Source organism: Pleurodeles waltl, chromosome 8 (assembly GCF_031143425.1).
Source record: "Pleurodeles waltl isolate 20211129_DDA chromosome 8, aPleWal1.hap1.20221129, whole genome shotgun sequence".
In the NCBI taxonomy this organism is placed as follows: Eukaryota; Metazoa; Chordata; class Amphibia; order Caudata; family Salamandridae; genus Pleurodeles; species Pleurodeles waltl.
In genome coordinates this window covers 1,283,439,381-1,283,466,838 of record NC_090447.1, presented here as the reverse complement: position 1 = coordinate 1,283,466,838, position 27,458 = coordinate 1,283,439,381, and the positions used below count along the sequence as shown (strand labels likewise).

General features: G+C 47.5%; 1 protein-coding gene across 2 annotated transcripts in view; it reads left to right on the top strand.

Moving 5' to 3' along the window:
- The window catches only part of NUP58 (nucleoporin 58), a 412,103-nt gene that overhangs the window by 66,153 nt on the left and 318,492 nt on the right, over positions 1–27,458 (top strand). For both annotated transcript variants that reach the window (XM_069202234.1, XM_069202233.1), the window contains exons 4-5: positions 12,949–13,101; positions 13,448–13,561. In XM_069202234.1, the coding sequence (XP_069058335.1) occupies positions 12,949–13,101; positions 13,448–13,561 (267 nt within the window). The remainder of the gene's footprint in view (positions 1–12,948; positions 13,102–13,447; positions 13,562–27,458) is intronic.

Sequence of the window (27,458 nt, the reverse complement as noted above, 5' to 3'; positions counted from 1 at the left end):
TTTTTTTTACTATATGGTTTGCGCTCCCCCTAGGGTCCGATTGTCTCTTGCTATTGCACTGTTTTCTACTGCTATTTATGCTTGTTTCTGATTACTAGTGGACATATTTTGTTTGTTTACTTACCTCCTATTGGAGGGTTGCCTATCTAGTGCTTTTGGTAATTGTGACCCTAAAATAAAGTACCTTTTTTATTTTTTTGTAACAATTAGTGTTTTCTTTCATGTGTGTAAGTGCTGTGTGACTACAGTGGCATTGCATAAGCTTTGCATGTCTCCTAGATATGCCTTGGCTGCTCATCCACTGCTACCTTTATAGAGCCTGGCTTCTAGACACTGCCTACGCTACACTAATAGTGGATACCTGGACATTGTATAAGGTGTAGGTATCTTAGGTACCCACCACACACCAGGCCAGCTTTTTACAGGCAGTTTCCACCATACCATTTGGGACACATTTCACAAGTGCTGCCTCAGGTCCCAGAGGCGGTCCAGGCCATATTCTCCCAAGACGTGGAAGACTGGAGAAATGCAGCTAAGTTCACTATACAGTGTAGAGTAGGCACATCTGACTCGCTGGGCAGAGTGGTTGCAGAGACAGTGGCCTTAAGGCGCCACGCCTGGCTGAGGACATTGGTTTTTCAGGGGTTGACCAAGCAAATCTGATGGAGGTGTCCTTTGCTGGCACTTGCTTGTTTGGAGAAAAGGAAGACTCTGGGCTGGAGCACTTTAAGGACTCTCAGGCTGCAGCCAAGTCCTTGGACCTCTCAGCGACACCTCATCCACTGTCTGCCTTTCGCCCATTTCGTGGCTATGAAAGGGACGTGGCATTACGCCAGCCACCATCCCACTCAACCAACCCAGGGTATGCAAGAACATGGGCGCGGTGTCTTCAGATCTAGAGGATCTGCAGGCCAGAAGTCATCTACCACACAACCCCTGGCAACTGCAGCCTCTACGCCCTCCTGGTTGGCATCTGAAGGACAATACTTGCCCAGTTGGGAGTGAGAATATACCATCATCTCTTCCAGTGGAAGTCAGTAACATCAGACACATGGGTACTGCAGATTATCTGGAAGGGCTTTGCCCTGCCTTTTCAATCCTTTCCTCCTCCTATCCCATCTACGTTTGAGCGGCTGACAGAGGATCATTTATGTCTGCTCCAAGAGGACGTTTCGGCTGTCTTGGCCAAGAGAGCCATATAAAAGTTCCCGATATCAGAAGTAGTCAGTGGTTGTTATTCCCGCTACTTTGGATACCTGAAAAGAACAAAATTCTTTGTCCTGTCCTAGACTTACGGACCATAAATCTCTCAAGGAGAAGTTCATGCTGCTCATGTTGTCTGCCCTAGACCCAGAATATTGGTTGCTAGCACTAGACCTGCAGGATGTGTAATCCTGCTGGCCCACAGGTGTTTCCTGCGGTTCAAGGTAGGCCACAAATGCTTTCAGATCACCGTGCTGCCATTTTACCTTACCAGTGCCTCTTGGGTGTTCACCAAGGTGATGGCGGCGGTCGCAGCTCATCTGCGCAGGTCAGGGGATTCAGTCTTCCCCCTACCTCGACGACTGGCTGTTAAAGGCAAGGTCGCTCCAGACACACATCTCCCACCTCCAGACTGCGGTGAGCCACCTGCATTTGCTGGGGTTCACTATAAACTTGCCGAAGTCACTCCTGACTCCCTCCCAGACGCTACCTTTCATCAGAGCTGTTCTAGACACAATGCACTTTAGGGCTTATCCTCCCGAGCAGCGAGTCCAGGATATTCAGGCTATGATTCTGATGTTTCAGCCCCCTGTCCTGGATTTCAGTCACAATGACTCTGAGGCTGCTGGGCCTAATGGCCTCCTGCATCCTGCTTTTAAAACATGCCAGGTGGCATATGTGCAGGCTCTGCAGTGGGCATCATCGGGGAAAAGTCTCCGACATGGTCAGATTTCAGAGGGATCTACGAAAGACCTGCAGTGGTGGTTAACAAACATCAATTGGGTCAGAGGCAGACATCTGTCCCTTCTCCAACCAGACCTTACAGTAGTGACAGATTAATCACTTCTAGGATGGGGTGGCCATCTGGGAGAGGTGGAGATCAGAGGACTGTAGTCATGCTCCGCATCAACATGTTGGACCTCCGGGCAGTCCGATTAGCATTGAAACATTTCTTCCCTCCGTCAAAGGAAAGTTAGTGCAGGTGTTCACGAACAGCACCACTGCCATGTGGTACTGCAACAAGCAGGGTGGGGTGGGGTCTTAGACCCTTTGTTAAGAGGTCCTGCGTCTCTGAACATGGCTGGAATAGCAGGGCAAAATCCTGGTGGTTCAACACCTGGCAGGTTCTCTGAATGCTAGGGCGGACAAACTCGGCCAACGATGTTTAGCAGATCACATGTGGAGTCTCCATTTGGAGGGTGCTCAAGGACTCTTTCAGCAATGTCTGCAGTATTGCCCATTGTAGTTTCCAAGGTGGCACTCCCTCAGCAAGGTTTCTTGTCACGAGTGGAGCTCAGGCCTCTTGTACGCCTTTCTGGCCGTACCACTCCTGCCCAGAGTTCCCAAGAAGATCAAGAGTAACAGGGCACAAGTAATCCTTATGGCAACAGATTGGGCATGGAGAGTCTGGTACCCCGAGCTTCTGACAATGAGCATCGATTCTCTGATCAGGGTGACCCTTCGGGAGGATCTTCTTTTGCAGCAGCAGGGGAGGGGCGGTCACCCAAACCTGTCAACTCAGTGCCTTCATTCATGGAGATTGAGCGGCAGCGATTGACCGGTTTTGACCTTCCTCCTGAAGTCTGTAATGTTATCTTGGCAGTCAGGCGTTCCTCCACAAAAATGGTAAACACAAGCCGCAGGCAAAAATTAGCAAGATATTGTACAGAGAAGTCTATAGATCTTCTCTCTCTGCTTCTTTCTGCTTTTCTTATTTTTTTTCTTTCTCTAACCCAACAAGGTTCCTCTCTCGGGACACTGAAGGACTATCTTTCTGCTTTAGCAGTCTTTCTGCGGCTGCCTGGTCAACCAAAAGGGTCCTTAAAGGGTTTATAATAGTTTTCCCCCATGCTCTTTGTAATGCCTCAGTTGGATCGTATTCTCGTACTCTCATACCTCATGTGTGCTCCTTATAAGCCATTGCACAACTGTTCCCTCCAGCTCACCAGCAAGACAACCACCTTAGTGGCAATAACATCTGCCCGGAGGGTGAGTGAGAAACGGGCCTTATCATCTAAGGCTCAATATCTCACTGTGTTGCCAGAAAAAGTTGTTCAATGCACCTGTGCCTTTTTCCTCCCCAGGGTGGTGACCCCATTCTATCTGGGTCAAACTGTCACCTTGCCCACTTTCTTTGGTCCCCCATATACTCTAAGGAAGAGGGGCGACTCCATGGGCTGGACCCAAAAGTGTGTTGTTGTTCTGTCTTGACCGCATAAAAGAGTTCCAGGTGGACGACCAACTCTGTGGGGTGTGTGGGAGCAAAGAAGGGACGGCAGTACATAAGCGGACCGTTTCACACTTGGTTGTTCTCTGTATCAAGATCTGCTACACCCTGGCTAAGAAGCAGTCTCCAGAGGGCTTAAGGGCCCATTCCCCAAGGGCAAAAGCTGTGACGACGGCATTAGCACGTGGAGTCCCATTACTGGACATCTGCCAGGCAGCAACGTGGTCATCCCTGCACACGTTTGCCAAACTCTACGGCCTGGACAGTCCGGTCCATAGAGAAAGGCATTTCGCCCTTTCGGTTCTGTAGGACTTTTTAGTTTGAAACATTGTCTGCAGCCCACCGCCAGAAGGATATGGCTTGGGTATCCAATCAGCGGTAAGGAATCTGCAGCTAGAAGTCTCTATCAGATGAACAATTTACTTATCTTCAGTAGTGCATTATCTGGTAGAGACTCGATCTAGCTGCAGATTCCCTATGCCTCCCTGCTCTGCTGACTTGTTACTGGGGTTAGGGTGATCCCTTTGATTGGGCCCTAGTTTTTAGACACACACTGCACCAGTTCTTATCATGGCTCTGCACTTCTGATGTGGACAGTTATGATAAAAGTAACCTATGCCCGCACCCCTGGCTTGCACCTGTATAGGTGACCACGATGTCACATCTGGTGCCAACGGTGCCACGTGGATCCGAATGGAGCCACCTGAAGGCGCAAGCAAGGTGTATTGCTCAGCAAATCTTTCCAGATCCAGCCTGACCCCTGGGAAAGTCAAAGGTAAGAAATCTGAAGCTAGGCAGTCTCTCTACCAGATAATGCATTGCTGAAGGTAAGTCATTTGTTCTTTGAGAAGGTAACCATCTGGCAACATGTGCCACTAGCACCTCTGCTAAATAAGGTAGCAGCGATATATAGGGCGATAATTCTTCTAAGGTATGTGGGTCATCACCAGACTTCTTTAATAATGGAACCTCTATCGCCTCCTTAAAGGGGGTGGGAACAATACCTTGGCTCAAGGACCTATTGAAGAGAGATGTGGCTCAATCAGGAAAGAGGGAGAAGACTTCTTTTAGAACATTTGGAGGACAGGTGTCCTGGGGGGAGATGCTGGTTCCTGTTCCCAAAGAAACTGAAGGTGTCACAAGGTGTTCTTCTTTACTAAGGTATTGAAGCGATCAGAGGAACATGCAACCTGAGCCTCCGAGATGGAGGCAGGTCAGACAAGGGCCGCTGATAACAGAGGAAAAAATCTAGACTCCCGTATTTGCACCAGTGAATACATGCCAAGAGAGATGGTCATCAAAAGAGTTAACTCATTCGATATTGGTTTTCACAGATGCTGGAGCAGTCTCTGATCAAGCCATGAGGATGAGGGATTGCCCAAAGATACATTTAGGGTTGGAAATCACTTGATATAACTTACCTTATTTACGTAATCTGTGATCTGCACAGGGCACTCCTAGAACTGTGTTAGGATTCCCTTCTGCTGCTGTTAAAAAGTGTGGCAGTTATTGCAGGAGCTAAATGGAATTCCTTGTTTGAACCAAAATGAGTAGCTGACACCTCTTTGACTCCTATATCTGCTATATGGAAATTGGGAGTTCACTTGCTATGCTCATGTTCTTACTGGACTTGGGCCTGTTGCCTGCGTATCCAAGAGGGATCATTTGGAAATCGCTTGTGTTTGGTCTGTTATGTTCCTGTTCAGTTTATGCTTCTAACTTCACCAATGCCAGCTGTCTGTCGAAGAGAATTGAGTCAATGGGGTCACGTTCCCCAGCATGTGCAGAAGAGCTCCATACCCAGATTTTTTTTTTATATATATATAATTGCACGACATCCATTGCTAATTACACATTCTTACCAAGAGCATTAGGTCAGTGGGTAACATCCATGAAATTGTCTGAGATTCTTATACTTAAAAAAGGTTGCCTCTTTGCAGTCTCTAACTGTTGGAGATTCAGCTAATCTGGAAGAAAGCAGTTAAAGAGATAATTTTGAGGTCAGTTGTTCCTCACTATTTTTCATCCAAAGCCGAGCAAGGCTGGACATGCCTTTTCTATCAAATCAAGGACAAATAGGTAGCCAGGACAGTTTTGTCTTGGTTAGTGGCGAACAGGAGTAGGTTCTTTTGGTTAGTGTTTATGCTTCTAAGTAAGACCAAGCCAACTTAGTGGACAATCTGTCGAGATGTCAGGAACCCTGTGAATATACAACTTTACCATTGTATATGTTGTGGACTTAGCCCACCTCACTTACTCACCAGTGGTTCAAGATGCTAGTGTGCTGCGTGTTGTTCAGTATACTGGGGATAGCACACTTTAGGAGACTGCAGTCAGTGTGAGACTAGGTGTTTGCATGCTGCACCTGCACACCCTAATAGAGGGACCAGGATCATCTTTAGGATGCCTGATCATAGTCCTCTCTTGATTGTAATTCAGGGGAGTGGGGGTCACCAGAGCAGCTAGCCGTACTTGGAAATTACAGGCTAATTCTTTCCGCGTGCCGATCTTTAGAAGGTCCCTCAATGCCAGTGCCTCTCTCCGTGACTGTCCCCTTTTTTTTGCCTCCAGATTTGTTTCTTGTGAGCTGTCATCTACATTTTATTCAGATGAACTGGTCCCTATTTACACCCTGAGAGGTATCCCAAATGACCCCTCAAGCCATGATCCCTTTCAGCCTGAAAAAATGTTTTATTCTTCTGGTTGCTACTGTCACTGTCATTTAACATGTTAGGGTTCATCCTCCTTGTTCCATATCTTTAGTTTATGACTCCCCACTAGACCCTAAGTATGAGAACTATGGGCTGAGAAGGTAGTTTGGTCTAATGAGGTATCCACTACACTTTCCTACAGAGAAGGCACTCTTGCCATAAATGCAGACATCTGCCAAAAAATAGTTTGTTTTTTTCATTGGTTTTTTTTTTTAATGGTAACTGTGGGTGAGTACATCTCTTTATAGGTAGCCCGGACCCACAAACCAGCAGCGGGGTTCAAGAACTGGTTGCACCAATGGGCTCTAACGGATGATTGATGTATCCAGCACGGTCAAGAACATGATTTCTCATACTTCTCTCATATACAGGACCTTCACACCAGACTGGATAGACTGCTGTGTTCTGAGAGATTGTGCCAGTATGGGAGAGCCACTGAATATCTGGGGCGCACCTCCTCGGATCGTAGCCCTCTTCTTCCGGCACCCGACCCACTTCTCAATAGACCGACAATCCCCTTATGGCAGCTCCGACCTGTGGTGCTCGAGGATGATAGTTATAGGGAGTCCTTGTGCACAGCTGTTACGGGGTACTTTGCAACGAATCAGAGACCTACATCGTCCACCCTAATAGAATGGGAGGCCTCTAAGGTTGTGGTCCAGGGACAGTGCATGAGTTAACTACATGGGAAACTACAAACGCTAGAATCTTCCACCCATACCTTAGAAACGGCCCTGAAGTCAGACCCCCTCTGCCCATTAGTGGCTAAGGGAGATTCATAAACAATATGTTAACATTCTGGACAGATTGAATAGCCTTGAATACAAGACTTATGTGGCTAAAACATATGATGAGAGGTCAAATCGGGACAGCTACTATCGTGGCTTATTCACCCAGAGTTATGAGGCACGCCTATCGCACGCCTAAAAACTACTGCTGGGACACATATGTACTCACCAGGAACCATTAACGATGAATTCCGGATTAACTGTGAGGCTTTTTATGGGAGTCCGGAAGTCCTACCTGCCCACTGCAGACCAGGTTCCTTGAACGTATACAGCGCCCAACTATCTCCTGAAGAGAAAGCAGCACTTGCGGGGACCAATCACGACACCAGAAATATGACAAGTGGTCAAAGAGATGGCCACGGGCAAAACTCCGGGACTAGACGGCCTCCCAGCCAAATCTTTTTATGACCTACTTAGATCCAAAGCTGGAACTCCTATATGCAGACTGGTTAGAGGAGGGGTGTTTACCTAAGTCGACCAGGAGTGCACTGGTGATTACACTTCCTAAAATGACACATTCTGGCTCGCCCAGCACCACTTTCTGTCCGTTGTCCATGCTAAACATGGACTTAGTAAAATATTGGCAAGCAGAATTATTCCTTACATATAGGCGTCATATATTCCTCACATGCAGGCGCTCATGCGTGAAGACCAGAAAAGGTTTATTCCGTCCCTCAACTTGCCTAGACTATTCCATGTTTTGTACCATTCAAATGTGCAAGCCCAACCCGAGGCCAGGCTCATGTCGGTAGACCTTGAGAAGGCATTCGATTCTTTAGGGTGGGACTTCCTAAGAGGCGTCTTATGAAAGATTGGCCTTGAAAGAGAAATGGGTCAGATGGGTGACACTGCTTTTTACCGAACCGACGGCAAGGCTAAGGACAGGGTTCACATTCTCCTCCACATATGACATTTATAGAGGGTCAAGGCAGGGCTACCTGCTGTCACCCTTGCTGTTTGCTGTGGCCATAGAACCATTAGCTGCACTGTTCTAAGGAGAGGGTAACTGGGTTGGTATAGTAGTTGATGGACACCAACATTATCTCTCTCTACGCAGATGACCTCCTTTTATATAACAAATGGCACAAGAGGGGCAAATGATGGGATCACTCGCCTTAAGTCGTTTGGGAGGGTGTTGAGTCTACGGTGGAGCCATACAAAGACTTGCCTATTCCCCCTGTGTTAAGAATACTCAATGCTCCCACGATATGCCATTGGGTCTTCAGTTGGAGCCCTCCTCCTTTAAGTATTTGGGTGTCCATGTATACCACTCTACTGAGGATTTGTGTGAGGGGAATTGGAGGGGGGGTTGGTGTACCGCTCCTTTAAGGGGTGTATCCCCTTCTGGAGATTAAGAATCACTGATGGCAAGGATTTCTGTTTCGAATATGGTGGTGCTCCCTCGCCTTTTATACTTTTTTACAAACTTTCTTATTGGTATCCCGGTCGCATGGTTCAGGCGGGTTGATGCTTTACTAGGGGAACTGATATGGAACAGAGGTAGGCAGAGGATATTGCTTGAGATTCTGAGACATCCACGGGAGGAAGGAGGCTTTGGGGTACCAGACTTTGAATTGTATTATTTAGAAGCACAGCTGCAGTGGCTTGATAAGTGGCTCGATGACTCCCGCTGGAAGTGCTTTGGATCAGATGGGCTTGTTCCCATATCATGACGAGATGTGGACCTCTAGATGCAGACTTTTGTCACATGACCTGGAGTTGCTTTAGGCATGCTGGCAGGCTATCCTTTTCAGGTTGCACCCTACACTCAGACGTACATTCCCACACACCATAGAAGCTTCCCTGTTGGGTACCTTCTCTAGAACTCAGAAATGCAAGGTAGGATCTAAATTTATGAACTTCATACTAGCCCTGGCTAAGCACCAAATTATGATGGCTTGGAAATCTGCCAGAGGCCCTGTATTAGAAGAGTGCGTGAAGAATGTTACAGTATGAGCAGAGGAGAGGGCACTTCGGAGGGAAGACAGGAGAGGGATCATGATGTGCCCCATAGCAGACCTCTGAACAGAGATTTTGGGATCTTTGATACATTTGGGTGATAATGTTTGTGAGCAGGAAGGCAGAGGCGAAGAAGAGAACTCACCCCAGAGCGATGGTGCAGACAAAGAAAACAACCTTAGAGAAGCAGAGGAGGAACCAAGGGAGAACTAGGACACACCGCACAGCAGAACTACTGTCCCCATTCCACATACCTGGACTCGAGAAATACAATGTTATAACATATATAAGGAATGACACTTTCAGATAGTGCAATTCTTTTTCAAGAGTATTGCTGACCTCCGGCAATACCAGACGAGAAACAGTTACTGAGTCTCTGTAGTTACAACTATTTTTTTTTTTCAATTGTTTCACATTGTTTATTGTTGAATTGGCTAGAATAACGAGGTTAATTTCCCCCTTCACCACAGAGCACTCTTACCATTCAAGCACTGTAAATTACTCCCCAGTGCTTCACTTTTAACAAAAATGCGAAGTCACACAAGGTACACATGTTCACTCTAATATAAACCAGACCATAAGGAATCCTTATAAAATTAAGCATGCATACAGGAAATGAGATTGATGTATACTGACGGAGGTTCATATATATGAAATCCAAATATTTTTAAAGAAAGGAAATAAATAACCATGGTGGAGTACACTTTTGGCAATATATGCCACTAATACCTGCACAATTTCATCTTTTTAGAAAGTATTTAGAAACTTACAACTTTCTGAGTTAATCTGTTTTCTTATGCTTTGCAGCGAAATGCAAGGGTTCTGAATTCGTAAAAAAAAAAATTACCACTCATTCCAAAATGCCAAGATTTTTTTTTTTTTTTGTCTCCTGTTGTGGAAAGCTTATAAGATGACTATTTAAAATATAAGCCTTTTGTTGATGCAGATTACAGGGAAACTAACCTGTTTTGCACAGCATTTTATTGGCAATTTTGAGTAAAGATTACATTTTGGCCATTTTCAGAAACCAGGCATTATATGGGTGTAGGAAGTTGGCTTTGTATATACTATTTCAAAGTAAGAAAGTGTGTGCACAGAGTCCAAGGGTTCCCCTTAGAGGTAAGATAGTGGCAAAAGAGATAATTCTAATGCTCTATTTTGTGGTAGTGGGGTCGAGCAGTAGGCTTATCAGAGGGTAGTGTTAAGCATTTGTTGTACACACACAGGCAATAAAGGAGGAACACACACTCAAAAGACAATTCCAGGCCAATAGGTTTTTATATAGAAAAATATATTTTCTTAGTTTATTTTTAAGAACCACAGGTTCAAGATTTACAAGTAATACTTCAAATGAAAGGTATTGGTATTTCACTCAGGTATTCTAGGAACTTTGAATAATCACAATAGCAAGTACAGTTTTGACAAAAATGGCAATAAGTATTTTAAAAGTGGACACAGTGCAAAAATCAACAGTTCCTGGGGGAGGTAAGTAATTGTTAAGTTCACAGGTAAGTAAAACACTTACAGGGTTCAAAGTTGGGTCCAAGGTAGCCCACCGTTGGGGGTTCAAGGCAACCCCAAAGGTAACACACCAGCAGCTCCGGGCCGGTCAGGTGCAGAGATCAAAGAGGGGCCCAAAACACCTAGGCTTCAGTGGAGAACAGGGGTGCCCCGGTTCCAGTCTGCCAGCAGGTAAGTTCCCACGTCCTCGGAGGGCAGACCAGGGGGGTTTTGTAGGGCACTTGGGGGGGGGGGGGACACTAGCAGGCACAGAAAGTACACCCTCAGCGGCACAGGGGCGGCCGGGTGCAGAGTGCAAACAGGCTTGGGTTTTGTATTGAAAGCAATGGGGAGACCAGGGGTCTCTTCAACGATGCAGGAAGGCACAGGGGGGGCTCCTCGGGGTAGCCACCACCTGGGCTAGGCAGAGGGTCGTCTGGGGGTCGCTCCTGCACTGGAGTTCGGTTCCTTCCCGTCCTGGGGGCTGCGGTGCAGTGTTGGTTCCAGGTGTCGGGTCCCTTGTTACAGGCAGTCGCAGTCAAGGGAGGTTTCTGGATTTCCTCTGCAGGCGTCGCTGTGGGGGCACAGGGGGGTCAAGTCTGGCTACTCACAGGCTCGCAGTCACCAGGGAGTCCTCCCTGTAGTGTTGGTTTTCCACAAGTCGAGCCGGGGGCGTCTGTTGCAGAGTAGAAAGTCTCACGCTTCCGCCGGGAAACGTGAAGTCATTGAAGTTGTTTCTTTGTTGCAAGAAAGTTGCAGATGGTTGAACAGAGCCGCTGTTCATGGGATTTTCTTGGTCCTTGGGTGCAGGGCAGTCCTCTGAGGCTTCAGAGGTCGCTGGTCCCTGATGGATGTGTCGCTGTTGCAGTTTTATTCGAAGTTGGGAGACCGGCCGGTAGGGCTGGGGCCAAAGCAGTTGTTGTCTCCGTCTTCACTGCAGGGCTTCAGGTCAGCAGTCCTTCTTCTTTAGGTTGCAGGAATCTAGTTTCTTAGGTTCTGAGGGCCCCTAAATACTGAATTTAGGGGTGTGTTTAGGTCTGGGAGGGCAGTAGCCAATGGCTACTGTCCTTGAGGGTGGCCACACCCTCTTTGTGCCTCCTCCCTTATCCTATTGGGGGAATCCTCCATCCACAAGATGGAGGATTTTTCAAGGCAGGAGTCACCTCAGCTCAGGACACCTTAGGGGCTGTCCTGACTGGGGGGTGGAGACTCCTTGTTTTTCTCATTATCTCCTCCAGCCTTGCCACCAAAAGTGGGGGCAGTGGCCGGAGGGGCGGGCATCTCCACTAGCTGGAATGCCCTGGGGCGCAATAACAAAAGGGGTGAGCCTTTGAGGCTCACCGCCAGGTGTTACAGTTCCTGCAGGGGGAGGTGAGAAGCACCTCCACCCAGAACAGGCTTTGTTCCTGGCCACAGAGTGACAAAGGCACTCTCCCCATGTGGCCAGCAACATGTCTGGTGTGTGGCAGGCTGGCAAAAACTAGTCAGCCCACACTGGAAGTCGGGTATGGTTTCAGGGGGCATCTCTAAGATGCCCTCTGGGTGTATTTTACAATAAATTGTACAGTGGCATCAGTGTGCATTTATTGTGCTGAGAAGTTTGATACCAAACTTCCCAGTTTTCAGTGTAGCCATTATGGTGCTGTGGAGTTCGTGTTTGACAGACTCCCAGACCATATACTCTTATGGCTACCCTGCACTTACAATGTCTAAGGTTTTGCTTAGACACTGTAGGGCCATAGTGCTCATGCACATATGCCCTCAGCTGTGGTATAGTGCACCCTACCTTAGGGCTGTAAGGCCTGCTAGAGGGGTGACTTAGCTATGCCACAGGCAGTGTGGGTTTGGCATGGCACTCTGAGGGGATTGCCATGTCGACTTAGTAATTTTCTCCCCACCAGCACACACAAGCTGTGAAGCAGTGTGCATGTGCTCAGTGAGGGGTCCCCAGGGTGGCATAAGACATGCTGCAGCCCTTAGAGACCTTCCCTGCCATCAGGGCCCTTGGTACCAGGGGTACCAGTTACAAGGGACTTACCTGAGTGCCAGGGTTGTGCCAGTTGTGGAGACAAAGGTACAGTTTAGGGAAAGAACACTGGTGCTGGGGCCTGGTTAGCAGGGTCCCAGCACACTTTCAAATCATAACTTAGCATCAGCTAAGGCAAAAAGTCAGGGGGTAACCATGCCAAGGAGTCATTTCCTTTCAATGGGGAATCCTCTGATTGAATGTTCCCCAGCTGTGTCTACCAACTTGTTCACAACTTATCTTGATTTGCTTTTGTTAGTGGTAGGGTTTATTTCATAGGCCTGCAGGACTTACAGATTTGTTTTGTGGTGATACAACTGCCCACAACCTCCTAAGAGACCTGCTTGTGCTAACCTGTAATGCAATAGAATGCGAGTGTAATTCATGTCACCTTCACAGATTAAAAACCGAAGATAACAAAATGGACAAAAAAGCATCCTATATCTTCATTATCATTAGTTGCCATCTACGATGTTTATTTTTTTCTGTATCTGCTCTAGATACATAAGTTGTTTTTATTTTGTTTTGTTTCAGGCACACCTGCCACTACTTCGGCATCTACAACAGGCTTCAGTCTAGGGTTCAGTAAACCTGCGGGATCTGCTACTGCATTTGCTTTGCCAATAACGTCCACCTCAGGAGGTGGCCTCTCTCTCTCATCAGCTTTGACATCCACGCCAACAACAGGTGAAAACAGTATAAAATGGGTTAAACATGCAAAACTAGTTCATTTCTGATTAGTGGCTGTTTGTTTGTTGAACTTCGATGCACCCTCCTTGTGTTGTTCTGTCACTGCCTGCCCCTTTATTGTATTACAATGGTACTCTTTACTGTTTCATTGTCTGTGCTTAATTATAGTTCTTTCTCAGCGCATCCTAATTGCTTGGCTGTTGTAATCCCTGCTTGACACCATCTTATTTTGAATCCTTGCTATAGATTTACTTTGTCTCAACCAACAAACAAATGCAATATTTTGATAAGTTGTGAGTAAGATATTGATGTTGGTGAACATTGTTTATATCATTTTCTTCAGGTTTTGTTTTAAACTTGGGTAGTACCCCAGGTACAGCTACAACTGCTGCAACAGGACTCAATCTTGGAGGAACTCAAAGTTTAGGGACCTCTCTTTTTCAGAATGCAGCAACAGGTAAGTGGTATATTCACTTCTTTTTAAGTATTTTCTATCTTACTCGTGGGTGGATTGAGTTTGCACTGGCCTGGTTTGTTGAAATTGTTTGATTTCTTATGTTTTTTTATCTTGTGGTCAGCTCACCATTGAGATATGTTGTATGTTTATTAAACACTATGTGACACCTTGCCTGTCATGCAGCTGCAAGATATTGTTTGATGGTGTGCTATGTTATTAATAAAGCACGTCCTCGCTGGAAACACAGCAAGGTTAAAAAAAAAAAATGTTTTTTTAAAATGAATGGCAGACTGCAACAGTGGGACCTGATTCAGGGGATAATTCTTTTGTGAGTCCGAGAAGGGCGATGCATATATTTCGGCCTTGAGATACTGAGCAGTTCAGAGAAGCTTTATTTCAATCCAGAATGTCTCTTTAGATAGGATGCGTGTTTTTTCTGAAGACATGTTATTAGTTCTGTGAAGAACTGGTGACAAGTCTTAAATAGGGTATCTCCAGAGTCTGTAGATATAAATGAATGAACGTGTTCAAGTTTTGCTTTTTCCTTTCTTCTCTTTTTTTAGGTAGTGCGTGCAAACGCTTTGACCTATTGTAAATATTGTGGGTTTAACCACGCCCACCTCATGCCCATCACTTTCACTCGTTTGTGGGCTTGCCTTTCAAAAATTCCTTGATGTCATTGGTAATTGCTTTACGTTAGTCCCGCCTTGGGGCGGGTTTGTTACCGCCTTGTAGACTGACCCGGTTACATGGATTATTGCACTATTGCCTATATACTTCAGCCTGGGCAAACTATTTTTTTCTTTTGTCTTTCTCCTTCATGCTCCACAGCAGCCATGCTGCTCACAGCACCAACAGCGCAAACTCCTTCGGCGGTATTGGAGCGCTAGTCACATTGTTCACTCTGTTACCTAATCCAGGGGTGTGGAATTTTTAATAAAATATATACTTTTCCATGGGACAGGTTGCTTCCTAAATCTACTTGTGCTGTAAAAAAAAATAATAATCTTCTTGTCCCTTTGGTGCCATGTAGTGCGGCAACAAATTATGGCAGCAATCTCATTATGTAAGAGCTGGTAATAGCCTCTCTGATTATGCTAGGGCTACTACTATAGTAGGGCTTGAATGCTTGCAATTTCAATCCCTACTATAGAAATTTCCTTATTTTGACACCTTTCTGCAGACCTACATACTGGGGCTGGAGGAAAGCAGTAACAGTTCCAGGGCTGTGGAATGCCTTTGTCTGCAAACCAACTGACTTGCAAGCTTTAAAAAAAATCACCAGCTCTTTTCTAATCTTTTTCCATAATGAGAAAGTTTGAGCATTTACTCCTGACCTTGGCAGAAGTAGAAGTTCTTCCAGGGTTGAGAAGAAAGTGGTTGGAGGGAAGGTGAACTTGTAAATGCTCCATAGATTTTCACATGAGCAAATCTACACATGCATAGTTGCTCGTACTAAAATACAATTCACAAATATTTTCTAGGAGTATGATTTCCTTGTCTACTTCTGTAAGTTCTTGTGAATTCATAAAAGCCACTAATTTAAAGTCATATACCAAGGGTACAGTTTTGTGACTTTCCTTAAGAATTGGGTCCCTAATTAGGTCTGACGTTATCAAAGACATTTTGTTTTTATTAAACTTCTATTCATCTTCTATTTCTCGGCTGGCTTTACTATGAGTCATCGCATTCTGCTCTTCCACAAGGAGCATATTGGCACTCAAAGTACGAAACTGGAGGGGCCCCCCCTGCAAAGAACATGGAGGGCCCCCCTCCCCTCCAGACTCACTCATGTCAGTTGCTGTGGTGAAGGGGGCCCAGGAGGGGCTGTGGGGCCTTTGTTACGCCTCTAGTGGTAATGTGTGCTTTTTGAGACCAAGTGTTGCTAGTGTTTGTAAAATGGTGAGGTGCTGGCAGCTCCCACAACAATAAAGTGTTACAAAAACCATGTCAAAACAAGACTCACATTGATGAAACCAAAAGACTCACAAAAAGTCAAATCCATTGGCTTTGCCAGTGCTTGTTTATTTTTATGCTTGCCATAATGTTGTTGAAAATGGTTACACTGATTTTCTATTAGTAATATTTTTTGGGAAATATTGGCATGCATCAACACATTTTACTAAATTACGCTTCAAAGAAATAGCACCTAACATTTCATATTAGCGAAACATTTTTTTTTCTGAGCTTCTGCAAACATTTGCATCTAATCAGAGAGCATTCTGGGAGCATTATAATTAGCCACATATTGTTAAACTTGTCGAACATATGTACACTTCTTTTTTTTTTTTTTTTTTTTTTGTTAATACTCCCAACAGAGGCTTAGTCGCTCAGATTTTCTACCTCACGTCGTGTGAAGGGAGTCTCCCTGAGCTCTGCTCAGTTCTTCAGCTTTTACTTCTTTTTGGATCATGCAAGATTATATTTCCTCTTTCATTTCTCTAACACTAATATGTCAGAGTAGCAGTAAACAAGGTAAAAGTCCACATAAATATGTCTAATATTTTCCTCAAAAACTCTCACGTTCTGAGAGATGAGGCTATTACTAGGATTACAAAATCTTAAATCTGTCACTAATATTGAGGACAGTGAGGATTCCTTCACCTCATGAGAGGTCAGAGGGAGACGTTGTGCCAGGCTCTCCAGAAGGCACGCAGAAAAGCCATAATAAGACTTACCTTGAGTCTTCATAAGGCACTTCTCAAAGAGAGAGAGAAAAAAATGGAAAAAGCCTCAACTCCCTCTTCAACTTTGACAATACATCAGGGAGACCCTCATAACCTTACAGTGGGGCATCTGAAAACCGCCTGTATCATCATCATTCACAAGAATTACTTTGAGGTGGTTGATGACAATGTTGACTATTATTACATAGTCTGTGAAGGGCCTCGTCTACGAAGGGCCTAGTCTGTGATGGCCTCATGTACAATGGTCATCTGATGGCCTCGTCTATGACGGTCATTTACAGTGATCGTCTACGACTGTCATCTACAGTGATCTATGATGGCCTCATCTACGGCGGCCTCATCTACAATGGTCATCTACAATGGTCATCTACACGGCCTCATCTACAGTGGTTGTCTACGACAGTCATCTACAGTGGTCTGTGATGACCTCATCTATGAAGGGCCTCATCTACGGTGGCCTCATCTACTATGGCCTCGTCTACTATGGCCTCGTCTATGACTGCTGTCTACCACGGTCATCTACAGTGGTCATCTACAGTGGTCATCTACAGTGGTCATCTACCGTGGTCATCTACCGTGGTCATCTACCACAGTCATCTACGGTGGTCGTCGACGAAGGCCTCCTCTACGGTGGTCGTCGACGAAGGCCTCCTCTACGGTGGTCGTCGACGAAGGCCTCCTCTACGGTGGTCGTCGACGAAGGCCTCCTCTACGGTGGTCGTCGACGAAGGCCTCCTCTACGGTGGTCGTCGACGAAGGCCTCCTCTACGGTGGTCGTCGACGAAGGCCTCCTCTACGGTGGTCGTCGACGAAGGCCTCCTCTACGGTGGTCGTCGACGAAGGCCTCATCTACGGTGGTCGTCGACGAAGGCCTCATCTATGGTGGTCGTCGACGAAGGCCTCATCTATGGTGGTCGTCGACGGGTGGTCGTCGACGAAGGCCTCCTCTATGGTGGTCGCCGACGAAGGCCTCATCTATGGTGGTCGCCGACGAAGGCCTCATCTATGGTGGTCGCCGACGAAGGCCTCATCTATGGTGGTCGCCGACGAAGGCCTCATCTATGGTGGTCGCCGACGAAGGCCTCATCTATGGTGGTCGCCGACGGGTGGTCGTCGACGAAGGCCTCATCTATGGTGGTCGTCGACGAAGGCCTCATCTATGGTGGTCGTCGACGAAGGCCTCATCTATGGTGGTCGTCGACGAAGGCCTCATCTATGGTGGTCGCCGACGAAGGTGCTTGTCGACGAAGACGGCCCCGTCTGCGATGCTCGTCGGCGAAGACGGCCCCGTCTGCGATGCTCGTCGGCGAAGACGGCCCCGTCTGCGATGCTCGTCGGCGAAGACGGCCCCGTCTGCGATGCTCGTCGGCGAAGACGGCCCCGTCTGCGATGCTCGTCGGCGAAGACGGCCCCGTCTGCGATGCTCGTCGGCGAAGACGGCCCCGTCTGCGATGCTCGTCGGCGAAGACGGCCCCGTCTGCGATGCTCGTCGGCGAAGACGGCCCCGTCTGCGATGCTCGTCGGCGAAGACGGCCCCGTCTGCGATGCTCGTCGGCGAAGACGGCCCCGTCTGCGATGCTCGTCGGCGAAGACGGCCCCGTCTGCGATGCTCGTCGGCGAAGACGGCCCCGTCTGCGATGCTCGTCGGCGAAGACGGCCCCGTCTGCGATGCTCGTCGGCGAAGACGGCCCCGTCTGCGATGCTCGTCGGCGAAGACGGCCCCGTCTGCGATGGCCAGCTTTATCTATGAAGGCAGTCTGACTGCTTCATCTGTGATGGCAGTATCATTTACGACGGCCGTCTTCGGCAACCTCGTCTATGGTGCTAGTCTGGGGCGACCTCGTCTATGGTGCTAGTCTGGGGCGACCTCGTCTATGGTGCTAGTCTGGGGCGACCTCGTCTATGGTGCTAGTCTGGGGCGACCTCGTCTATGGTGCTAGTCTGCGGCGACCTCGTCTATGGTGCTAGTCTGCGGCGACCTCGTCTATGGTGCTAGTCTGCGGCGACCTCGCCTACAATGAACTAGTCTCTGCATGTTTTGTCAACGATGGCCTTGTCTGACTGCATCCTCTACGAAGGCCTTGTCAACAACAAACATTGTCTACATGAGCCTAGTCTTTTACATCCTCCTTGTCGAAACTAATCACAATACACATTAAGACGAAAATACATAATTGTCAACAAGAGCAAAATACACATAGTCCATAATAACTTAGTGTCAAGCATTGAGGTACCAATATGAGCATGTCTTCAACAGTCAATATATTGAGGGGCAATATATGGAGCAATTACACCACTCCACCTCCAACTGCAGAGCATGGGTCAGGTCCATGTATCTCATACTAGAGCTTCAGAGCATTTTACAGCCGCAACTGGTGTATTTCCCCACCAGATTGATTTTGGGGGTTTCCATACCCTTTGGAGCGAGCGACCAAACACTTCCAGTTTCCTATAGCAAACAAGAGATTAGTTTGTTTTTTCTTTATGAATTTTAATTGGAAAGCTGTAAAAACTATTCTAATTGCTGATATATCCAGGAGGAATTACAATCATAGAAAACCCTATCATTCATAATTCTGCCTAACCAGCAAGGACACGTTCTCATCTAGGTCCAGACTACTGTACGGCCTGCCAATTCACTGGTAATACAGGGCAGGTATAGCCACCAGATGTGGTCAGACATGGCCACATAAATAAAATGTTTGTCAGAAGATGGAAAAAAATAAATAAATGCTGTATTGGAGTGAGATGTCAGCATAGACTGTGCTATAGTTAGAGCTTCAATAGTATTCCTACAACCGGCAGGGTCAGTGGTCCTTTGATATTACGGATCAAGGCCACAACATTTAAAAACTTGATGTACAAATATATCTAATATTTTATAGTACCATGCTGTTGCTCTGTATGCCATGCATGTTGATGACTACTTGCAAGCACACAACGGAGACTCTTGACACTGCATGATCGTTTGAGGCATTACAATTTCGAATGAAACAATCTTTAGAGGGACCCAAAAAAGACAATTTATCCATTGACAAGTATCTCAGTAGCACTTAGGCTAGCTTACCCACAATGACAACGTTCTGGTGCTGATTACACCATCCAGTGAGAAAAACCATTCCAAAAATGTTGTCATCTATGGCAGATAATAGCATTGGACAGATAAGTCCTGGATCTCGTCACATATAGATACATTGCAGTTCACCCAGATTCTGCCATCTACCTTCGGAAGGAAGTGCTAGCTACTCTGACCAAAGGGTCCATAGAGAGAAACCCACATTCTCAGCAAGAATTCTTGGTTTTGCCTCATAAACCAGAAAACAGAGGAGTGTCCATCCATTATGCACCTCCAGATATTAACAAATATTTCCAGAAACAATCCTTTTAAATGGCCTCCTTCAGCTCAGGATATATATTTTTGTTTTTGCATTCCCACTCATCAGAGTTCTTCCATTTAGCTTCAGATCAGCTTTTTCAGGAAGGTTTTTCCCAACTTCGACAACTCGTTGATAAAAGCACCAACAGCATTTCAAGCACCCAAGGGCACAGAAACTTGCCTAAAGTTGTTTCACAGGCTGTCTCATTGTGAATTATTAGAGATAATCAACTCCTCCATCAAAGAAGATACTTTCTGTTCAATTAGCTTTTGAGTGTTGGGTCTGCAGCGATCAATAGGATCTCTCTTGTATGCCTGAAACTGAATGCCTTACAGGAGCAGCTACAAAAATAATAGATTCAATCAAACAAATCATTTCTGATGGATACAACTACCTGTGGATTCCTCACCTAATGAATACTCCCATGGCGCCAGCATTCGACGGAAATCTTCTTACTAGTCTCTGCACGTCGACGAGGACGTCACTCTAGCCCACGCGACGCCGTCTGACGTCATACAGGCAATAAGAGGTCCTCGCCGACGTGCCGATGACAGTTCCCTTTTTTCCGTGCATTCGAAACGGTTATCTTCGAGGGAGCAACTGTTACCTTCGTGGTTACAGTGTATTGTCTGCTGCGTAGTCTTCTCTGCGGTAATAATGTCTCCGAGGAAGTCGGGTTTCAAGCCCTGTCGAGAGTGTGGGGGCAAGATGTCAGTTACAGATCCTCACTCCGACTGTCTATGGTGTTTGAGCTCCGACCACGACGTCTCGACTTGCGATTCATGTCAACACATGAATCCGAAGGCCCTCAAAGAGCGTGAGGCCAAGTTGTTCATGGCAAAGTCAAAGAAGAAGGAGAAACATCATAAGAAGTCTTCTTCGCCAAGGTCTCACCGGCGTCATAGAGACTCCCGGCGCCGTAGAGACTCACGACGTCATTCCAGCAAGGAGTCTCGTTCGAGGTCACCTTTGGCTCGGCGTCGGAGGACTTGGGAGGTCAGCCCCACGGTCATGCCGCATCCATCGACGCCGTTGCCCTCTCCGGCGTCACCGACTTCGCCTGGTCAGGCGTCGGTGATTGAGGTGGTGCAGCCTCTTGTGTTTTCTCCGGCGTCGCAGACGTCGAGGCCGGCGTCGGGGTCGCCTTCGATCCAGGCACCCCAGTATCCGGCTTTTCCCACTCCTGGAGCCGATAGTACCGCGTTTCTTAATGCGATGTATACCATCTTTCAGCAGATGGCTCCAGGAGCTGCTCCGGCTGGTCCTTCGGGGCCCTTGGCCTTTTCGTTGGGTGATCCTGCGCCTCTTCGGCCGGCACCCTTTATGCCCTTTCTCCCTTTTGGGAATGTGGGCTCGGCGCCGGTGCCGGCGTCGGTGGCCGCTCCGGTGGCTTCGGATGTTTCGGCCCCGGAGGTTGCCCTTCCGTCGAAGTCAGGATTTTGCCCTGTGACTCCGGTTGGTCCATCGGCTCCAAGACCTCGTCCTCCGGCTCCTACCTCGGCGCCGAAGCTGCCTGTGGCGCCGGACGCGGCGTCAGATGCTTCTGGAGATCGGCGCCGTTCCTCGACGTCGGCGGAGGCCATGTCGACTCCGCGTATCGAGGAGAGACTTCATTCGAGGAGGCGTGCTCTCCGTCTTTTAGAAGAGCAGGAGTACCAGCGAGTCTTAGAGGAGGGAGAGATTGAGGACTCTGGAGACGGACTACATGGTCTGGATACAGCCAGTGGGCTGGACACTTCCCCTGAGTGGGACCTTTCATCTCCAGGGGAATATACGGAGGAGGCTGCTTCCTTTCATGCTGTGGTGAGGAAGGCAGCGAGCTTTTTGGACCTGCCTTTGCCGGTGGCAGAGGCGAAGCAGAATTTGCTGACAGAGGTATTGCATCCGGCCTCTGCTGCAGCTGAGCCTCTCTTGCCATTTAATGAGGCTTTGCTGGATCCGGTGTTGGAGGTGTGGAAGAAGCCGGTGTCTTCCTCGGCCGTTCATAGGGCTGTGGCCAGGAGGTATCGAGCTGCACCATCTGACCCTGGCTTTCTCTCTAGACACCCTACGCGGAGAGCTTGGTGGTGCAAGCCTCCTGTTCCTCAAAGTCAGCGCCTGGTTCCTTCCCGTCGGTGCCTGGAGACAGAGACTCCAAGAAACTGGATGCGCAGTCCAAGAAAATATTTTCGTCATGCAGTTTGGCGTTGAAGGCCACCAACGCAACGTGCATTCTGGGGAGGTACATCCATGCTCTGATGGATGATATTTCGTCTTCATTTACGGAGCTCCCCCAGGGTCTCTTGGATGTGGTCTCGGACGCCCAGGCTGCCGCGACCCAGATTATCCAGTCTGGGCTGGACACGACCGACTCGGTGGCTAGGGCGATGGGCACGGCTGTGGTGGCAAGAAGACAGGCCTGGCTCCGAAACTCAGGGTTTTCTGCGGATGTGCAGTCGACCCTGCTGGACCTCCCGTTTGATGGGGACAGACTGTTTGGAGCCAAGGCAGATTCGGCCTTGGAACGATTTAAGGAGAGCAGAGCCACAGCCAAATCGTTAGGACTGCAAGCTCCTTCTTCCTCTGCCTCTTCTAGATTTTTCAGGAGGTTTCGGGGATTTGGGCGTGGCTCTTCTTCCTCTTCCTTTCGGGGGAGGTTCCAGCAGCCCGCCTCTTCCCTCCCCTATAGGTCATTTAGAGGGAGGGGGAGGGGTGGGGCCCGTACCAGAGGAGCCTCTCAACAGCACTCTGCCTCTTCCTCGTCCTCTGGAGGGGTGCAGCAGGGGAAGCAGCCTTAGGCTTCCACCGTTTCCCACTCACTCCTCTCCTGTAGGGGGAAGATTACGGCATTTTCTCCACAAGTGGAAGTCTATCACAACGGACACTTGGGTTCTCGGCATTGTGGGGAAAGGCTATGCCCTTCCCTTACGGGAGTTCCCGCCCCTCATCCCGCCCCGCCCATCTTATTGTTCAGAAGAACACCTCCTGTTGCTAGAACAGGAGGTTCAAGTCCTCCTTTCAAAGGGCGCAGTAGAGTTGGTCCCAGAGCAGGAAAAGGGTCGAGGTTGTTACTCAAGATACTTCCTGATTCCCAAAAAGGATGGTCAGTTGAGACCAATCCTGGATCTGAGGATCTTGAATTGGTTCCTCAAACAGGAAAAGTTCAAGATGCTGACCCTAGCACAGGTGCTTTTGGCGTTGAACAAGGAAGATTGGATGGTGTCTGTCGACTTACAGGATGCTTACTTTCATATCCCGATACTCAAGTCGCACAGGAAGTATCTCCGGTTTGTGGTAGGGTCGCAGCACTATCAGTTTGCGGTCCTCCCGTTTGGTCTTACTTCAGCACCTCGAGTCTTCACAAAGGTGATGTCAGTGGTTGCGGCGGAGCTCGGAAGGAAGGGGATAGCAGTATTCCCTTACTTGGACGACTGGTTGATCAAAGCCAAGTCCCCGGAGCTTGTGTCGCATCATCTGCAGTCAACAACCCAGTTGTTGTTCGACCTGGGCTTTTCGGTGAACGTGCCCAAATCTCACCTGGAGCCCTCTCAGCGCCTCCTGTTCATAGGGGCAGTACTGGATACAACATTGAGTCGAGCCTTTCCTCCGCCTCAGCGGATTCAAGATATTCAGGAATTGGTTCCAATGTTTCGAAATGGAGCGGTAGTTCCAGTCCTCAAGGTCCTTCGTCTGCTCGGTCTGTTCGCCTCCTGCATTCTGTTGGTCACGCATGCTCGCTGGCACATGAGGGCTCTTCAGTGGTGCCTCCGAAGGCAGTGGTCTCAACACAAAGGGGATCTAGAGAGTACTGTCAAGATCTCCAGAGATGCTGCTGTGGATTTGAAGTGGTGGATTGCAAGCAACAATCTTTCACAAGGAAAGCCGTTCCAGCAGTCGCCACCAGTGGCCACAGTCATAACGGATGCTTCCACTCTAGGGTGGGGAGCTCATCTGGGGGATCTGGAGATCAAAGGTCTTTGGTCTCCAGAGGAACAGATGTTTCACATCAATCTGTTAGAGTTACGGGCTGTACGTCTGGCTCTCAAGGCCTTCCTCCCTTCCCTTCGTGGTCAGTCGGTACAGGTCCTAACGGACAATACTACCACGATGTGGTACATAAACAAGCAGGGAGGAGTGGGGTCGTACCTTCTCTGCAGAGAAGCTCTTCGACTATGGTCCTGGGCAAAGGACCATCAGATTTGCTTGATAGCAAACCATCTGGCCGGAGTCTTGAACGTGCGTGCGGACAGTCTCAGTCGCCAATTCTCGGCAGACCACGAGTGGCGTCTCCATCCAGATCAAGTCCGTTTAATCTTCCAGAGGTGGGGGTTTCCTCGGGTAGATCTGTTTGCCACTCGAGAGAACGCGCATTGTCCGTTATTCTGCAGCCTCCAGTATCCGATGCAGGGAGCGTTGGGGGACGCGTTTCAAATAACCTGGTGCGACCAGTTGCTTTACGCGTTTCCCCCCATACCCTTGATTCCTCGAGTGTTGAGGAAAATTCGCCAAGACCGGGCCCAAGTCATCTTAATAGCTCCGGATTGGCCAAGGAGGGTATGGTACTCCGACCTTCTCCAACTCTCACTGTGCCCTCCGCTCCGTCTCCCTCTCAGGGCAGACCTCCTCTCGCAGTCGCAGGTTTTACACCCCAACCTCCAGAGTCTGCACCTACATGCTTGGAGATTGAACGGGGCAACCTGAGTTCCTTCTCTCTCCCGCCTGATGTAGTGGATGTTATCTTAGCGGCCAGGCGACACTCCACTAAATCTATCTACGCTAATAGGTGGTCTAAATTTGTTATGTGGTGTGGAGAGAGACAGATTGATCCCTTACATGCTCATCTGTCACATGTTTTGTCTTTTGCACTGTCTCTAGCGCAGAAAGGTTGTGCAGTGGCTACCATTAAGGGTTATTTGTCGGCCTTGTCAACCTTCATTTGTCTTCCAGACCAACCATCGTTATTTAAATCCCCTATTGTTCTCAGATTCTTGAAAGGTCTTCTGAATCAATATCCTCCAAAACCATTCGTTATGCCTCAATGGGATTTGTCCTTGGTCCTCACTTTCCTTATGGGGTCCCCTTTTGAGCCTATGCATTCTTGCCCCTTAAGGTATTTGGTTATTAAAACAGTATTCCTGGTAGCTATAACATCTGCAAGGAGAGTGAGTGAGTGAGTTGCAGGCCTTATCGGTTAAACCCCCTTATATAACGTTTTATGGGGATAAGGTGGTGTTGAGGACCAAGGCTGCTTTCCTTCCGAAGGTTGTTTCACCCTTCCATTTGGCTCAGACAATCACTTTGTCCACGTTTTATCCTCCGCCTCATCCTTCAAAGGAGGAAGAAAGACTACATCGCCTGGACCCAAAAAGGGCGTTGAGCTTCTATATCGACAGAATGAAGGATATCAGGCTGGAGGATCAGCTGTTTGTCGGATACGTGGGCAAGAGGAGAGGAAAGGCAGTCCACAAGAGAACACTCTCCAGGTGGGTTGTTCTTTGCATTAAAATCTGTTACTCTTTGGCAAAGAAGGATCCGCCTGAGGGCATTAGAGCTCACTCCACCAGAGCTAAGTCGGCCTCTTCGGCCTTGGCCAGGGGTGTTCCTGTGGTCGACATCTGCAAGGCCGCAACTTGGTCGTCCCTTCACACTTTTGTGAAACATTACTGTTTGGACTCTGAGGTCAGAAGGGACGGTCATTTTGCACGGTCAGTGCTGCAGGATTTCTTGGTTTGACCATTTAGGCACCCACCGCCGGGCGTGGTACTGCTTTGGGACTCTATTCATTAGGTGAGGAATCCACAGGTAGTTGTATCCATCAGAAGAACGAGTTACTTACCTTCGGTAACGACTTTTCTGGTGGATACATTAGCTACCTGTGGATTCCTCACGGTCCCACCCGCCTCCCCGTTGCCTTTTTGGTCTCTCCAAGCAATCCTTGAGTGTGCTCCTTTTGGTCTTCAAAGTTGCAATACATTTTGCATATATGATATTTGTATATATGTGTATATTTATATATAAATCTATATATATTGTGTATATACATGATTCATATGTATAAATATATTTATTTGTTTTAAAAAATAAATAAAAAAAAAGAAGGTTCTATTAAATCTACAGCTATTTTATTGCAATGTTGTGTGATTTAAAATATTAAGAGATGTTGCTTTGCTCTTTCATTACATTGGGTTATTGTTATTCTCATGCACGTAAAAAATGTTGGTACTGTCATCGGCACGTCGGCGAGGACCTCTTATTGCCTGTATGACGTCAGACGGCGTCGCGTGGGCTAGAGTGACGTCCTCGTCGACGTGCAGAGACTAGTAAGAAGATTTCCGTCGAATGCTGGCGCCATGGGAGTATTCATTAGATGAGGAATCCACAGGTAGCTAATGTATCCACCAGAAAAGTCGTTACCGAAGGTAAGTAACTCGTTCTTCAGGGCCTGATGAATTTTCACATAGGTGATGGAAGCTCTAGTCTGATAGTCTCAGACTACAAATACTCCCCTGGAAAGCTGGGGCAGTCATCTATAGAACCTCTAATTCAAGGAAAGTGGTCTCTGCTCCAAAGAGTGTACATATCACTCACCTAGATCTCAAAGCCAGCTGATCGGTCTCCAAACTTTCCTGCCAATGTAGCAGAGTCTTTGGTGTTAGTTCATAAGAATGGTACTACCAGCAGGCAATACGTGAATAGATGAAGCGGAACAAGATCCTTGGCGCTGTCCAAGGAAGACCAGGAAATTTGGTGTCCGCTAATGACACACTCTTCGGGCTGAACATGGTCCATGGACTAGAAATCTCATAGCAGACATGCTAACCAAAACTGGAAACAGCACAAGAAGACAAATTTGATAATTCGGCTCTAAGCATGATCTTATTGTTCTGGGCAAACTGGCTCTACATCCCTTTGCAACAAACAAAACCGGCAAATGCCAGTTCTATGCAAGTTGGCCTCCACATCCAGGATCTTGGTGGAATGCCTTTCGACAGATGATCCAGGATCTATATCTACGTTTTTCCCCAATACCTTTAATACCAAAGATTCTCACCAAGAGGAAAGCAAAGCAATTTTCTCCTGTCCTGATAGCCCCCAAGTGGCTAGTTCAGCATTGGTTCACTGAGTTTCTGCTATTAGAATACAACCACATTCACCTACCAACATTCTGTAAACCTTTGATGATAAACTAAGGCCAGGCCCTTCATCCTGACCTGACTTCTCTCCTCTTGGGCACACAGCTCCTAAATTCCATGAATCCAAAGATCTCAATATTCCTCAGGACTGCAGGTGTATTCTCTCCAAGTCAAGGAGGAGGCCACAATAATGATACGTAAACGTTAATGTGAAAGTGTCTGCCTGTGTCACCAGAAAATCAAACCTACTTCCTCTACTAGCATAATCGGGCAAATAACTATCCTATCTCCTATCACTAGCTCAGTCACAGTTGGTACATGCGCCCGTTAAGGTACAGCTTACAGCGATATCAAGATATAGCTTTTCATCACATTTTTACTTTCTACTCTTGCAAAATCATCGAACAATTAATTAAAGATTTATTCAGTGTTTTCCTACAGAAAGGGCTGCTTCCTCGGACTGGCACCTGAACATACTTCTATTTTAACTCATGAAGAGTTCATTTGAACCCATTCTCAGAGCACACCTCATATTTCTTGCATGGAAGGTCGTCTTGGTACTGCCGCTCACCTCAAAGTAGGATAGAGAAGATGCAGGCTTTCTCAACACGAGCCTTCTTGCGTCTCACAGGCAATTTAGCTCTTCTCTGAACCGATTCACAGATTTATTTCTATGGTTCCTTCAGATTTTACCTCAATGAGCCTATAATATTTTAGACTT